General features: G+C 53.8%; 2 protein-coding genes across 2 annotated transcripts; one reads left to right on the forward strand and one right to left on the reverse strand.

The window, feature by feature from the left end:
- Positions 1 to 3,292: 3,292 nt before the first annotated feature.
- Positions 3,293 to 6,666, reverse strand: PLPP6 (phospholipid phosphatase 6). The gene is made up of 2 exons (XM_005147146.3): positions 5,986 to 6,666; positions 3,293 to 4,064 (listed from the first exon to the last, which is right to left on the reverse strand). Exons 1-2 carry the CDS (start codon positions 6,392 to 6,394, stop codon positions 3,694 to 3,696), a joined length of 780 nt encoding a protein of 259 aa, XP_005147203.2. The 5' UTR covers positions 6,395 to 6,666; the 3' UTR covers positions 3,293 to 3,693.
- Positions 6,667 to 7,006: 340 nt separating this feature from the next.
- Positions 7,007 to 13,201, forward strand: FAM78B (family with sequence similarity 78 member B). Its single transcript, XM_034064126.1, has 2 exons — positions 7,007 to 7,269; positions 8,708 to 13,201. Exons 1-2 carry the CDS (start codon positions 7,007 to 7,009, stop codon positions 9,228 to 9,230), a joined length of 786 nt encoding a protein of 261 aa, XP_033920017.1. The 3' UTR covers positions 9,231 to 13,201.
- Positions 13,202 to 14,038: the final 837 nt, after the last annotated feature.

Consider the following 14,038-nt stretch of genomic DNA (forward strand, 5'->3'; position numbering starts at 1 on the left):
GTGGATCTGTAAGCACAGGTTGCAGCTGTGCAGTTTCGTCCTGTGCTTAAAAATGGTCGCAAGCTTAATGGCAGCCCCCAAAGTTTTGTCTGGACTATGAGACAACAGCAGGGATGTTGTTGGCAGATGGGGTTGCATGAAAGGTGCAGATGCAGCTAGTCCCTGTGGTGTGCATCTTTAGTAAGTGAACACTGCTCTGAATTTTTACCTCTGATTATCAGGATGTCCTTACATCTCACATAAGCTCAGGTGGGATAGAGTCAATTTTCTTCTTAGCAGCTTGTGTAGTGCTGTGTTTTGCATTTAGTCTGAAAATAATGCTGATAACACACCAATGTTTTACTTGTTTCTAAGGAGTGATTACCTTTGAGGACTTCTAGTCTCCCACGCGTTGCAACTGAGGAGATGCAGAAGAACCAGGAGGGAGCAGAGAGAGGACACCTGACCCAGACTAGTCAAAGGGTATTCCATACCACAGCATTTCATGTGCAGTATATAAACTTAGGGGAGTCACCCAGAGGGGATTAATTGCTGCTCAGGTCAGGCTGGGTATCAGTCAGCAGGTGCTGAACAATTGTATTGTTTATCGCTTGTCTTTCTTGGATTTTCTTCCTGTTTCTTTCTCCCCCCCCCCCCCCCCTCTTTTTTTTGCATTTCAATTATTAAACTGTTTTTATCTCAGCTCATGGGTTTTACCTTTTTCTCATTTTCCTTTTCATCCCATGGGGTGTGAGGATTGAACAATCGGCTGGGTAGTACTTAGTTGCAGTCTGGGTTTAAACCATGACAGAGAATCATCCCAACAATGGTACCTGGGGGCACAAGTGGTTCCAGCTGCTCCTCTGGCACCAGGTACCACATAGCCTATGTCCCCCCTGCCCCTGGGCTGAGCATGTTTGCACGGCGTCTCTGGAGCTACAGCTCACTCCTGGCCCATTGGAGTCACAGGTGGGGCCAGCGGGACCTGGGTGTGAGAAGCACTTGCTTCTGGGGTGTCACTGGTGCCAGGATGGTGGGGCTGGTTAGGAAAAGGCTTTCACTGGCAGCAGGAGGCACAGACCAGTTGGCTCTGGAGCACACCACTGGCTCCTGGCATACCTGCAGCTGGACAGCCCCTGGGGGCTGCAGGGGAAATTTGCTCTCCTGTGTCGGGGGAACTTTGCCCCAGAGCAGGGCTGTGGAGAGGCCAAGCTCCGCAGCTGAAAGGTTTTTAACCTTCTAAAAGTCATAGTATGTTTGCAGTAAATAAAGCTGTAGTAAAGCTCTTTCTGTCCCTTGCTGTTGACAAGGCTGATCTCTGTTTGGCCAGAGGCACCAAGCTGCGGATCCACACTCTGCCTGTCTGTTGAAAAGCATCAGAAGCATCTCTTACCAGGCGGGTGGATTGGCACAGAAACGGCAAGCAGGCAGCACTGGCAGTGCTTCTCTTCCTTCTCTATTTGCAGCTGGCTTCTGGCTCTTTCAGCCTCTCAAGGGATGCCCAAGGTGACAGGTACAGGGAACTTCCAGCTTTCAACCCCACTGCTGTGCTATGAAATCTCTGTGCAGGTTGCATTTGAATTTGCCCTTCTTCCTTGGCAGCTGTAAGAGATGGCACAGCCTTGGACTTTGCCCTCACCTGTGCTTGGGCTCATTACCTGGCTGAACTGCACCATGAGGCACAGGTGACTGTGGGAGTGCATCAAGGACAAACCATGGCATTTCAGTCAAGATCAGCTTGTTGATGTCAGCGGGAAAGCCACTGTCCCCATGCCTGGCCAGGATGTAGTGTATGTTGGGCAGTGCATGCAGATGCATCTACTCAGGGCTTCCACAGTGGGCAGAGGTCCTATGGGACAAACCAAGCAGAAAGCACCAGTCTCTTGTCACCAGCAGTTACAAATGATTATCACAAGAGTAGACTAAAGGTCTCACTGGGGAAGGTGGAAAGAAACAGAGCAGAGGTGACAGGGTGGCTGGGCAGCCCATGACAAAGTGGGGCTGTGCACTGGAGATAGCAGGTGCCACCAAGCAGCTTGGGATGGTCCTTCAAGTGTGGCATGCACATGTACATAGGAACAAACCACATATGCAAAGAGTTGCTGCTGTACTCCTCCTGCCTGGAGAGGAAGACCCCAATGGTTCTAAGAACACTTGGACAAAAAGCACCCTGTGTTTGGGAAAGAGTAGAGCTAGGATGTTTTGGCACAGCTCAATAACCCCTGATCACCCCAAACCCTGACCACACTGGTGTGTGTTGCATGCCCGTGATCTGCAGCCACCAGAGAACTCATCTCTGGCTAGAGGTGGGAGGGCTGGTGGAGTGGCTGTGTGCTGCTGTGCACACTCTGGACTGTCCCAGCCCACTGCCAGGCATGCGGTGCAACCAGGTGATTGGTTTTTTTGGTTGCTGGAGTGCCAACCCACAGCTGTTAGCTCAGGGCTCTGCTCTGGGAGAACCTTGCCATGTCAAGTGCCTTCATTGCAGCCCCTGTATAATTGATGGTGGGTGACAGACAGAAATAGGATGCTTGTACCAGTGGCCCTCAAGCTGCTCCTGCACACTTCACCCAGAGAAACAGCATGCATAAAACACTGACTGGTTTTAATATGACTTAATCCATGCTTTCCAGACATTGAGTGTGTTAATGGACCCAAATGGCCATGATGAGCCTCACCTGGTCCCAAACCCCTCCCTTCCCATGCCACTAGCACAATTTAAGTCCAGTCCAGAGCCCTCACTCTCTACCTGGCTGTGGTTCTCGTTGGTGCTTTTCTGGCTCATTCTCAGCCCTGGTGCCTTACAGAACTGCCTCATGGCGCTCTTCTGCCAAAGACAAGCAATTTTCTGTGAAATACAGGCTGCCAGGACTAATGTTGCCAGGGTAGGAGAGCCAGCCCACCAGCCAGCATGGGGAGCTGTGGTAGTGGTTGGCAGAACCAGAGCCTCTTGCTACAGGAGGTGCAGGTAAGACTCAGCTCCCGGGGCTGCCCAGCAGCCTGGGTGAGTGTGAGCTGCTGGCTGCTGGGCTATGGGGAAGGGGGTCATGCTGCAGTATGCTGTCAGCAGCACTGGCAGTATGCTGGCAAGCAGGAGCTACTGTGAATGTGCTGTACCCCGGTAGACTAAAAACCCAGTGGAGGGGAAAAGCAGTTATGAAGTTCTGCACAGTTCTCTGTGTAGTCATTAAAACTAGAGCAATGGAAGAGATGCATTGCTTAGGAAGGCAGAGTCCCTCATAAACTTGAGGAGAGGTCCTAGAGAGTGCCCTTTAGGCATATTTTATACACCAGGCTGTGCAGGGTACACTCATAATTGTAACACGATCAGTGTATTTTCAGAGAAGCCACAGCTACTACATACATCATGGGCTAATGCAGCAGGTGCCCAGCAACAGCATGCAGATTCACAGTGCCAGTTGTGAGCTGCCACATGAATGTGCTGACCCCTTCCCCTGAGCTCTGCAGGGACTGGTTGGTTGCTGGGTTTTTTTCATGGAACAACAGTCAGTGCAGCTGCTTGGCCTGTGCACACCCTGCCCAACAGGGCAAGATGGCATCAACATGCAGGCCCATGAGCCTGCAGCGCTGCTTGTGTTGAAGTCTTGTTGGGATAGATGCAGTGTAATGTATGAGCTCAAGTCTCAGTATTACCTCCTTGTGCATGCTTAGAAAACCAGATGCACGTCTCTTCCTTTGGGTGGGACTCAGTTGTCAATGGCTCCAGAGTGCAAAGAGGGCAGGCGCGCTAAGCGGGGACAACCAGCAGTACTCCACCACACTGTACAGCACGTAGCCCAGCAGCAGACCAAAGAGCACGTCTGTCATGTTATGCCTGCCCAGCATGACCCTTGAAACGCTGACAATAAGAACCCAGAGCACCATGAGGACCCGCAGTGGGACGGCTAGTACCAGGTGGCGCAGAATGAAGCGGCAGACCAGGGCAGCTCTGGTGGCATGGCCTGATGGGAAGGAATACTTGTCCACTGAGATGGTGACAAACATGTCCATCTTGTTGTGGGTGGGCCGTGGTCGCTTGACAATCCCTTTCACCACTGCCACCATCACGAGATCCAGCAGCAATGCTAGGAAACAGTAACAGTGAGTGAGCAAGGTTTGGGTTTTGGTTTTGTGTTTGTTCATTTTGAGTTGTTTTCTTTTTTTTTTTTTTTTCGCTCCATGGAAAACAAAGCAAGAATCAAAGCAAAGCCATTAGCTAAGGAGAAAGCACTTGGCCACCAAAATTAGCTAAGAGAAGGCAGTGTTTCCCATGGTTACAATACTGAGGCAGGGAGAGCATCCCAATGTTTGGCCTTCTCCAGCATGAGCATATCTTCAATCTTTCCTCTTGCTGCATGCAGCCTTGCACACCAGATATCTGCCTGCCATAGCTAACAACAGGTCTCTGTCTGGCTTGTACCCTAGGGCTTTTGTGTGTAAAATCTGATCTTGACAAGACTCGGGGCTCAAACCACCCCTTAACCTGAAGGCAACAGGGGAGTTAATAGACTCCACAACTTCCTGACAGCCTGTGCTGAGTCAGCACTGCTTTGATTACCCTGGTGGGTAGGGGTCAAATAGATGTGCATGAATGACCAACCCATTTCAAGCACTCAGCCACAACTCAGTGTGAGGGGCTCTGAGCTTGTGTGGTGCCAGGGCTCTTGCAGTTTAAGTTCTCCCTGCTGCTGGGGGGAGTGATGCCAGAAAGTTAACCATACTTTGGTTTTCAATAGCTTAATAAAGGATGATTTAAAAAATGGTGGCTTGCCCCCAGAGAGCTAAAGGCTGTTACAGTAAAAGTCTGAGGTGAAGCATCTGTGAGGAGTGTTGAGTGAGTATTTGGCAAGAGCAGCTTCTCCTGTAGGGGAGAGTGCTTTCTCCATCCCTGTTAGCTTTGTCAGCACAGTGCTCAGAGCCGGGGATACTTCCTCCAAGGAAGTCTTGTCAGAGAAACCAACTTCTGCTTAACCTAAGGTTTGTTTCTGGACAACAAATCTGTTGGTCCCTTCAGTTCATTCCCTTTGGTTAATCATTTAATTTGACATTCTCTCCTCCATATAAGCCTTGTTCAGTTGCTTTTTTTAGATGTGCTTCTTGGAGATTAGGGAACACTCCTCTCCCACATGAGTGCTGCAGCCCTGGGACAGGGCCTCAGAAAGGTGGGTGGCTCTGACCAGGAGGGTTGCAGGCTGGACAAGGCCCTGGTGCTGGAACAGACCTCCTTGGAGCAGAGGTTAAGTTGGAGGCTTCCAGATCCTTTTCCACTGCTCTGCTTTGGGACTGTAATTTAACCATGTGCTGCTAAATGAAAAAGATAAACAAAACCATGTTTCCTACCAAGCCAATTTCAATTCAAATTACAAATGTGAGATTCTAATCATTTGCAACTTAAAGACTAAGAATTAGGAATCTGAAAAGATCTGTTTGCACTGGAGCTCCTAGTTTCTAAATGAGCAAAAATGAGTAAGTACACCTAATAGGACAGGATGTTGGCAGAGAGGGGAATGAGGGATGGGGATATTACACCACACAAGATTAAAAGGCATGCTTTAAATCAAGTTTTCTCACTGGCTGATACAGAACAATCCATGCAGGCACTACCTGCAGGGAGTCCAAGGATGTAGACATCTGTGTGGCAGAGCAGCTTTTCAGTGAATGGGGTGGTGTCTCAATACTAGGTAGCTGCACCTCGAATGCGCTGTGCTGATAAGCTGAAGAGGTAAAAGCGAATTCAGTTCCCTGAAAGCTTTGTGCAACTGCAGGAGCAGTTTACCTGTCAGGAATTTCACTGTGTGTGGTTGCAGCTGTGACAGATGAGCCATACCCTTGCCACCAGGCACCCCAGATGAGCCTGCACCAGTTACTCAAAATCAGCTGGATTCCTCAGGGCTACAGGAAGACTGACGTTTGCCCAGTTCTGCCCCATCCGTCAGGTCCCATCCTCCCCCATCGGCTGCAGCCAGCCCCTGCCTGCAGCGCCCCTTTGTGAGTCCCCAGCCTCACCGAAGAGTAAGTTGAGCAGCACCTCTCTGGCTGCTGAACTGTCGCTTTGGCAGAGCCCGTAGAAGGTGCCAAGCAGCCAGGGGATGCCGTGCCCCGAAATCTCGATGACCTTCATGAGGGGGCGGGCGCTGCCCCAGGTCGAGCCCTCTCCGGCGCAGACGCCCAGGCGCTTGGATGCCCAAAGGTCAATGGCCAGCAGGGAGCTGAGGGCGATGCCCAGGAAGGAAGGGTTCAGCTTCATGCAGTCCTCCTCGGGCATGGGGGCTGCCGCGGAGCTGCCCGACTCCTTGCGGCGTGACGGGCTGTCGGGGGAGACGAGGCTGCGCTGGCTCACGAGGGACAGGAACTCGGGGCGGCCGCTGCCGCTGCAGCCGGCGCGCCGCTCACGGCTACTCCGGGGACTCGGCATGGCGAGAGGAGGCGGCTTGGGAGGAATACGGGGGCCGGTTACCGGCTGCCAGGCCTGTTCTGTCAACGGGGCCCGGGCGAGGAGCTTGCCGGTCACCCCTGCCCGGGCCTGCGTCTCCGTCTCCTGCTACGGGCTCGGCGCCGTGGCCTCCCGCTACCACAATGCTGGGGCCCGGCTCCCCCTCCCACTGCTCCCCTGGACGCCGCACGCTACTCCCCCGGTACCAGCTGGCCCCAGCGCGGTCCCGCTTCCTCTTTCACCTCCCACCGTGACGCACCCTGTTGCCATGGAGACAAAGGACCCCGCGGAAGGACTGAGGCGCCCTCTGGCGGAGGGGAGGTCGCATTTCTCCGCCTTGCTCCGGGGCGGGGAGCCTGCGGACTTGCCCCGCCTCCCCTCAGCACACGTGCCCGCCCCGGCCGGCGTACGGCAGCCGGCGAAGGCCGCAAGAGCTGCGGCAGCGGCGCCTTCGCCCTGCCGGCGCCGGTGCGGGCGCCGGTGCGCGGGAGGCGATGCGCGGCGGCGGCGGCCGTGCGGCGGCGGCGGGGGGACGGGCCGCCCCCCCGGCCCCGCGGCTCGGCAGCGGCGGGTGACGACGGCTCGGCGGCGGCGATGGGGTGCCTGCAGAGCGTGGCCTGCAAGGCGCGGGTGCGTCGGGAGCAGATCGTGGTGTCGGACGTGTCGGCTACCATCGAGCCGGCGGCCACCGCCATCGAGGAGAGCTCGCCGGTGGTGCTGCGGTACCGCACGCCCTACTTCCGCGCCTCGGCCCGCGTCCTCATGCCCCCCATCGCCCGACGGCACACCTGGGTGGTGGGCTGGATCCAGGCCTGCAACCACATGGAGTTCTACAACACCTACAGCGACCTCGGCGTGTGAGCACCGGCACCGCCACTGGCACCACCGCAGCGCGCTGGGTTGGGGGGACGGGATCTGGCACCGGGCATGGCGCCCCGGCTGCCCTGGGCGGGAGCGGGGATGCAGAGGCCCCACGGTGTGCACCGGGTTGGGTATGGCATGGGCCCCCCAGCACCCAGCGTGGGCAGCACCCCCGCGCACCGCCTGTTGCACCTTCACCCCATGTCTACACCCACAGGTATGCACGGGTGTTACTTTCACCCCAGCACCTGCTCCCAGCACCATCCCTGCCCCATCAGACCGGATCCCGCAGTGCCCTGGCCCTTATGCTCCTCTCGCCCTGCGGCTGGCTCCCGCACCTGCTGGGTGGCCTGAAGCTCACTCGTTGGAGGGTTTGGTGGCCACTGTCCCTGACAAGTGGCTGGTTTTCGTGGGGCTGTGTCATGTGTGTGGGTGTGCTGGGGGAGTTGCCCCCTGGGCTTGTTGAAAGGAGGAAGCTGTGCAATGCTGTGCAGAAATGGCAGCTGGAAACCCAACTTTTCCAAAGGCTGGGGGTGTGGGTGACTCGGGACAAAACTGTTGGCTCTGCCATTGTGTCCTGCTGTTTGAAAGGGTGATGCAACATGGATCTGGAGATGGCTGGAGGGTCCATTCTGCAGCTTGCCCAGGGCAACAAGCAGAGCAGTGTGTGCAGGCATTAGGGGTGCTGCCTGCCCATGTCCTTGCACTGTGGCAGATTCATTTGTGTGTGGCACAAGAGCACCTGGGGACACGGGAGACAGTAGAGGTTGTCATTTGGCAGGGGAATGGTGGCCACTTGCAGACAGCTCTAGATACATCTGAAGCTGGAGCTTGGACTCAGCAGGAGGTTTCACCAGAGCTCCCTGCTTGTAATTGCCACGTGGTGATTGTCTCCCCTGCTGTAGCCCCTCTGTTGCTAACATGATTGTCAGCCAAGATTTGGGCTGGAATTTCCCCCCAGCCATACTGCAGGGATTTCACTGCACCAGCAGCAGGCGGAATTGTGATATCTAATTATTGTATGTGCCTCTGTGCAGGAGCATGTATTTACAGGCATAAAGATCACAGGCTTTTATTGCATGAAGGGGCCAGTGCTGTGGCCACACTGCTGCAGCTGGTGGATGGAAAAGGCTGTTCTCCAGCCCAGCAGCTGATTCAGTAGAGGGTGACCCCAGAGAGACTCAGTAATGAGTTTTGGCCCAGTTGGTTTGATTGCAGGTTAATGAAAATAGTGTTGTGCTGGCAGAACAAAGGCTTTAGCTGGCCCCGAAGGCTCGGTGAAGGAATTGAAGACAAATTTGTTCTTAAATGAGGTCCTTGAAAGCTAGCTGCAGGTGGGGAGACAGTCCCCATACTGGTTGCCTCCATGTTGCTTGCTGGGTGCTGTTGCTGTTGTTTCCCTGCTAACCTGGCCTTTTTCTTCCTGTTCACTAGGTCAAGCTGGGAACTGCCTGACCTGCGAGAAGGAAAAGTAAAAGCCATCAGTGATTCGGATGGTGTGAGCTACCCTTGGTACGGAAACACCACAGAAACTGTGACCCTGGTCGGGCCCACTAACAAGATCTCCAGGTTCTCAGTGAGCATGAATGACAATTTCTACCCCAGCGTGACATGGGCTGTCCCTGTAAGTAACAGTAATGTGCCGCTGCTGACCAGGATTAAAAGGGACCAGAGCTTTACCACATGGCTGGTGGCCATGAACACCACCACCAAGGAAAAGATCATCTTGCAGACTATAAAGTGGAGGATGAGAGTGGACATTGAGGTTGATCCCATGCAGCTGCTGGGGCAGCGGGCACGGCTGGTGGGAAGGACTCAACAGGAGCAGCCCCGGATCCTCAGCAGGATGGAGCCCATCCCACCAAATGCACTAGTGAAACCCAATGCCAATGATGCCCAAGTCCTCATGTGGAGACCCAAGCGAGGCCAGCCTATAGTTGTGATACCTCCCAAGTAGATCAGCTCCAGGGCGTGCATGTGAGGACCTGGGAGCTGTCAGCCTGCTGCAAATGAATGGGGTTCCTGAGCCAAAGCAGACCTCTTGGGTTCTCCTGCCTTTGTAGCTGTGGTTGGAAACGCGCCTCCTTCTTAGTCAGAAAGAGAGCCTGGCTGGCACGGGCATGTGGAAGAGGGATCACTGAGCTGGAGGATTTCCCAGGAAGCAGAATCAAGTACTTCTAGGGGCTTGCAGCTGGCAAAGAGGCCGTCTGACCTAAATGAGTCATCTTTCCTTGCAGGGCAATGCAAGGAGTATGAGTGTGATCAAACCATGCTGGTGGCAAATGTTGCTTTCCACCCAGCTGGAGGTAGAAGCAGAGACTGTGTCTGCTGGATGTAGAGGGCTCCTGTGGTGACCCTTCCTGCTGGATCATGGGTGTCCGCATGGTGTCTATACCTATGCATTTGGATCCATAATCGAACCCTGGTCCTGCCCGCTGGGGCTGGGCAGGGGGCTGGGGGTGAAATGGGAGCTGGCAGTGCTGGCTGCTGGGCTGGAGCCTGATGCTGGCCAGTACCACTGCCCAGGATGGGTTTTCCACAGCTGAGGGGAAGTGGGACTTGTTTTGCATGCATTTGGGTGTGTTTGGAGTAGTTGTGAGTGTAGGAGATGCCATAGCTCTTTTCTGTCTTGGAGTGAGATCTAAGGGCAGGTTAGATGTCCTTTCGTTTTAAGGTGCACTAATCCTTTGCAGTTCCTCAACCCCCATCTCCCCCCCCCCAAATCCTGCTGACCCTTTTCTTACAGGAGCAAAATCGATTCTCAGCTGAATGAGAAATCGGGAGCAGTGCCCATTCACCTTGCCCAGGTACTCACTGATTGTGTGTGGGGTGCCCAGACCAGCTTGGAAGTGCCCTGGGACTCACGCTCTTCCACTGCAGACCCAAGTCCTTTACAAGAAGTTGGGGGCTTGCTCATTTTCCATAGAAATGCTGGCTCATGTGGAGATTCTCCTCCTTCTCAGCCATCCACAGAGCAGGATGGCTACTGGCAGGAATGCTGATGGAGAGGATGGCATGCCTTGCAGTAACTCTTCAGGCTCTGCAGGGATGGAGGTCTCCTTTCCATGGGTTGGAGGCAGGGATGTGAGCAGGCGCTGTGCAAGGCAGGCCTGGGTTTGCCTGGGAAGGAGGTGAGCATTCTGCCTGGGCATTGCCTCCTGCTGCTGCAGGTGCTTGGAGGGTAACAGAGTTTTATTTGTCTTCCCTATTGCCCCTCACTGCCTGGATGACTGGCATCCTCTGGGGTGGTGTGGTGCTATGGGCTGCAACCTGCAGCTCCCAGTACCTTGCCCTCAAGATGCAGCAGGGGCATAAACCATGGCTGCCCTGCCTGTGCCACAGGTGCCCCATTGCTCCTGGACAGGTGGTTATGACTTTCGCTGCATTCTCTGCTCTGTCCTCTGCCTCAGCATGAGCCCTGTGGCTCTTCCAGCTCATGTCCCTGCCTTCACACCATGGGAGGTTTGCCCTGCCCTGAGGATGTGGATAATTCCTACTGGGAGGGTTCCATCTTCTGCCCCACTGCCAGGAGAACCTGGGGAGGGTCACTGTGTTTGGCACTTCCATGCAAAGCCTTTTGTGTGGTATTAGTAGCACTGCCCTCAGCATTGCTTTGCTTCCTGTGGTGTGCTGGCACATCTCTGGCATTGCTCTGCAGAGCTTCAGCCATGGCTTTTCCAGGGCAGGATGTGCACCCTGGTCCCTTCCAGCAAAGGAGCTCCCCAGGCATCTTAGACCAAAAATCCATGTGAAATCCCTGTGCTATTTATTATTCTCAGTAGTGTTTGCTGCTGATTGGAATCTTATTTATTTTTCCCTTTGGGAGTATTGCATTTTGACGCCTTGATGCACAGTTTCCCATGCTAAGGCCGGTGGTCCTACTCCCACTTGGCCTCACTATGGGCTGGGAATCTGCTGCTTTTGGTGCCTACACCTGGATTTTACTGGGGGCTATATAGCCTTGTGGTGAGAAAAGTTTGAAGGGAGAGGGGGCTCTGAGTCTTGGTTTGCTTGTTTTCTGGAGCAAAAGTTCCACTGGGAGCTTGCCAGTGTGGGAAGATGTCCCACTCTTACAAGACTCTGCCCATGATTTTGTTCTGATATGGGATTGATGGCAGCTTTTGCTGTCACTGATGTTTTGTTTCTCAAAAAGCATGTGTGGAGGAGGGATAGAAACTTTAAATACAATTTTCTGTAGTCTTTGTGAAAAGAGGAGGGATAATACCTTTTGGTTTGAAATAAGGGAGATGTGTACTTTTGACCCAGTGGGACAGAAATGTCTCTGGCAGCATCAGAGCTAAAAAAACAGTGGAAGGGGTCCCCCAGTTTGAGTGCTATGTGCAACTGTCAGACTGGGGAGATGCTGTGGCAGCATCGTGGTGCCTGCTGGCTGGGAGAGCGAGGATGCTGGTGAGGGGTGCTGTTGAATTTATTGGGATGTGCTGGCTGGCTAGAGCCTCCATGTATCATCTGGTGCCGCACTGGGACAGCAGTGTCTGCCATTTCTGGCCATGTATGTCTGCAGTGTCCCCAAGGAAGGCGCTTGGTGCTGCCTGGTGCTGGTGTCAGGCTCCGTGCCTGGCCATAGCCTTGTGCCTGAGCTCCCAGGACTGCCCCAGCCTGCAGGCAGGCTCTGGATGAGCCCTGGGGCCATGCCTGTGCTCAACCCTCTGGGCTTCTGCTGGGCTGCCTACCTGCTCCTCTGATGGCTAGATTTGATGTGCTTAACTCTGATGCTCTTCACTCGGTTTGATGTGTGGGTTGTCTACATGGGTATTTCCCCGTTTAAAAGGGAAAAAAAATTACAAAAGTAGTGTGCAGAAACATGCAATTTGCATGTTCACAAAAGGTGCGTGTTCACTTGGGCTGGAGGTGCCGGGTGAGCTCAGTAGCACCCACTGGTGGAGCCCGGGCACAGGGCTCTGTTCGAGTGAAGGGGAGAGGGAGGGAGACAACAGGGGAGAGCTCCAGTGTGTGAGTTGGGGTTTTGCTCACATCCCTGTGGCCTGCGGCTGTACTGATGGGGACCTGGAGCCGGAGCCCCAGCTGCAGAGCCCATGCCAGGGACCAGTACCTAGAACCGTGGGTTCAGTTGCCCAACCGCACCATGGGATGCCTTCCCTGCACCCCCCTTTCGCAGTAGCATCCCATTATCTCAGGGAGGAGCAGGTCATGGAAATGCCCACGTGCACGTTCCATTTGCCCTGAGCCTTGGGGTGCCCCTTCCCCTCCATCCTGTCCTTGGGTAACTTATTTATTTATCTAGCTATCTACTTACCTATTTATTTATTTATTTATTTACTTGAGGTTTAAGTTATTGTTATTTATTGACGGCTGGAAGTTGGGGGGGTTCATTTCTGCTGCACGGTGGGGGCAGCTGGGTTCCCCCCCCCCAGCCCCCTGCGTTTTGGGGTGCTGCTGCATGTTTGGGATTACCGCTGGGGAGGGATGATTGAGGGCCCCCCTACTCCCATTTCCTTTTGGAGCCAGGGGGAGAAAAGGAAGGGAATCACATCGGTGCTTGCAGGGAGGACACCCAGTGCCTGTCCTTTTCCTGCAGAAGCTTGTAGCCCTGTGCCCCCTCCCTGGGCACTGAGCTCTTTCCCATGCCCATCTGTATTCACTGATCCAGCCTCCTGGCATTTCTCTGATGGCTCCTGCTGGATTTGCTGTTGCCAGTTCCTGGAGATGGTGAGAAGAGCCAGGATGCATGGATGTCACTATGGAGAAAAGACCAAACCAGGTATTCTGCTGCCGCATGGGGAAAATCGGAAGAGGAAAGCTGGTTTTGCAGAGTGCCTTAAACACAAATGACTTTACTGAGTAGGGGGCTTGGACTTCTGTCTCTGGGTGTTATTACCAACTCAAATGTTGCATTTTACTTCTCTGGGATTAAAAGAAAACCACTTGAGCTGTACTGGAACCAAACCCTGTGTTTGCTTGAGTCCGTCTGGCTGGCTTGCACCTCTGGGGCCAAGGTAGAGTGGGGGAACAGGCAAGAATTCATGGGCTGCCTCAACAGTGGGACCAGTGTCTGTCCCTGCCAGCTTTAAGCCCCTGGTTATGGTGGGAAGACTCATTCCCCTTTGTCCTGACTTGCAAGTGGCTTCTCTGGTGTCCCAGAGAGGGTGTGCTTTCATTGCAGTGCCCCTTCCCAAGGGATGCTCACAGCAGCCTGTTTTCACAAAGCTTACTGTGGGGCTGTGTCCCCAAGCTTCCAGAAAGTGGGCAGACAGCTGGAGAGCTCAGGGCAGGAAGCAGGCAGCCCTTTTTCCCTTAGGAAACAAGATCAAAAAGAGGACTGTGTGCTGAGGGAACAGGAAGGAACCAGGAGATCATGAAGCACAGCTTTGGGTAACCAGGGAAGCTGCCAAGCTCGATAAGGCTGAAAACTACACAGGAGATGTTTCCCCCTTAAATTGCTGTTCCCCCTCCCATTTCTTGCACAGTGCAAGAGGGGGAACAAAATTGAATCCAGGTGTTTTTATCTTCTAGTAAAAATAATACATAGGGATGATGCAGGATTTCATAATGAAGGTTCATTTTAAAGCTGTTTGGGGAAAAAATACCAGTCTTCACTGTATAGTTCCTGAAGGTAATTAAATATTAATATAAACACTTTTTAGTAATGGAAGGGGGAGCTCTCTGAAATGCAGCCATGTTTGGGGAAGGATGTGCTCAGGGTGGCCTGGCCTGTGAAAGAAGACAGTGATGGCTGGCAGGAGGAACTGTTGGCTCTGATGTTTTCCAAGGACTGATGGGCCA

The sequence above is a fragment of the Melopsittacus undulatus genome, chromosome 6 (genome assembly GCF_012275295.1).
Source record: "Melopsittacus undulatus isolate bMelUnd1 chromosome 6, bMelUnd1.mat.Z, whole genome shotgun sequence".
Classification (NCBI taxonomy): Eukaryota; Metazoa; Chordata; class Aves; order Psittaciformes; family Psittaculidae; genus Melopsittacus; species Melopsittacus undulatus.

Coding starts and splice junctions, on each gene's coding strand:
- PLPP6 (XM_005147146.3), bottom strand. CDS start 6,394: ATGCCGAGTCCCCGGAGTAGCCGTGAGCGGCGCGCCGGCTGCAGCGGC. Junction 4,065..5,985: donor GCTGCTCAACTTACTCTTCG/GTGAGGCTGGGG, acceptor ACTGTTTCCTAG/CATTGCTGCTGGATCTCGTG.
- FAM78B (XM_034064126.1), top strand. CDS start 7,007: ATGGGGTGCCTGCAGAGCGTGGCCTGCAAGGCGCGGGTGCGTCGGGAG. Junction 7,270..8,707: donor ACCTACAGCGACCTCGGCGT/GTGAGCACCGGC, acceptor CCTGTTCACTAG/GTCAAGCTGGGAACTGCCTG.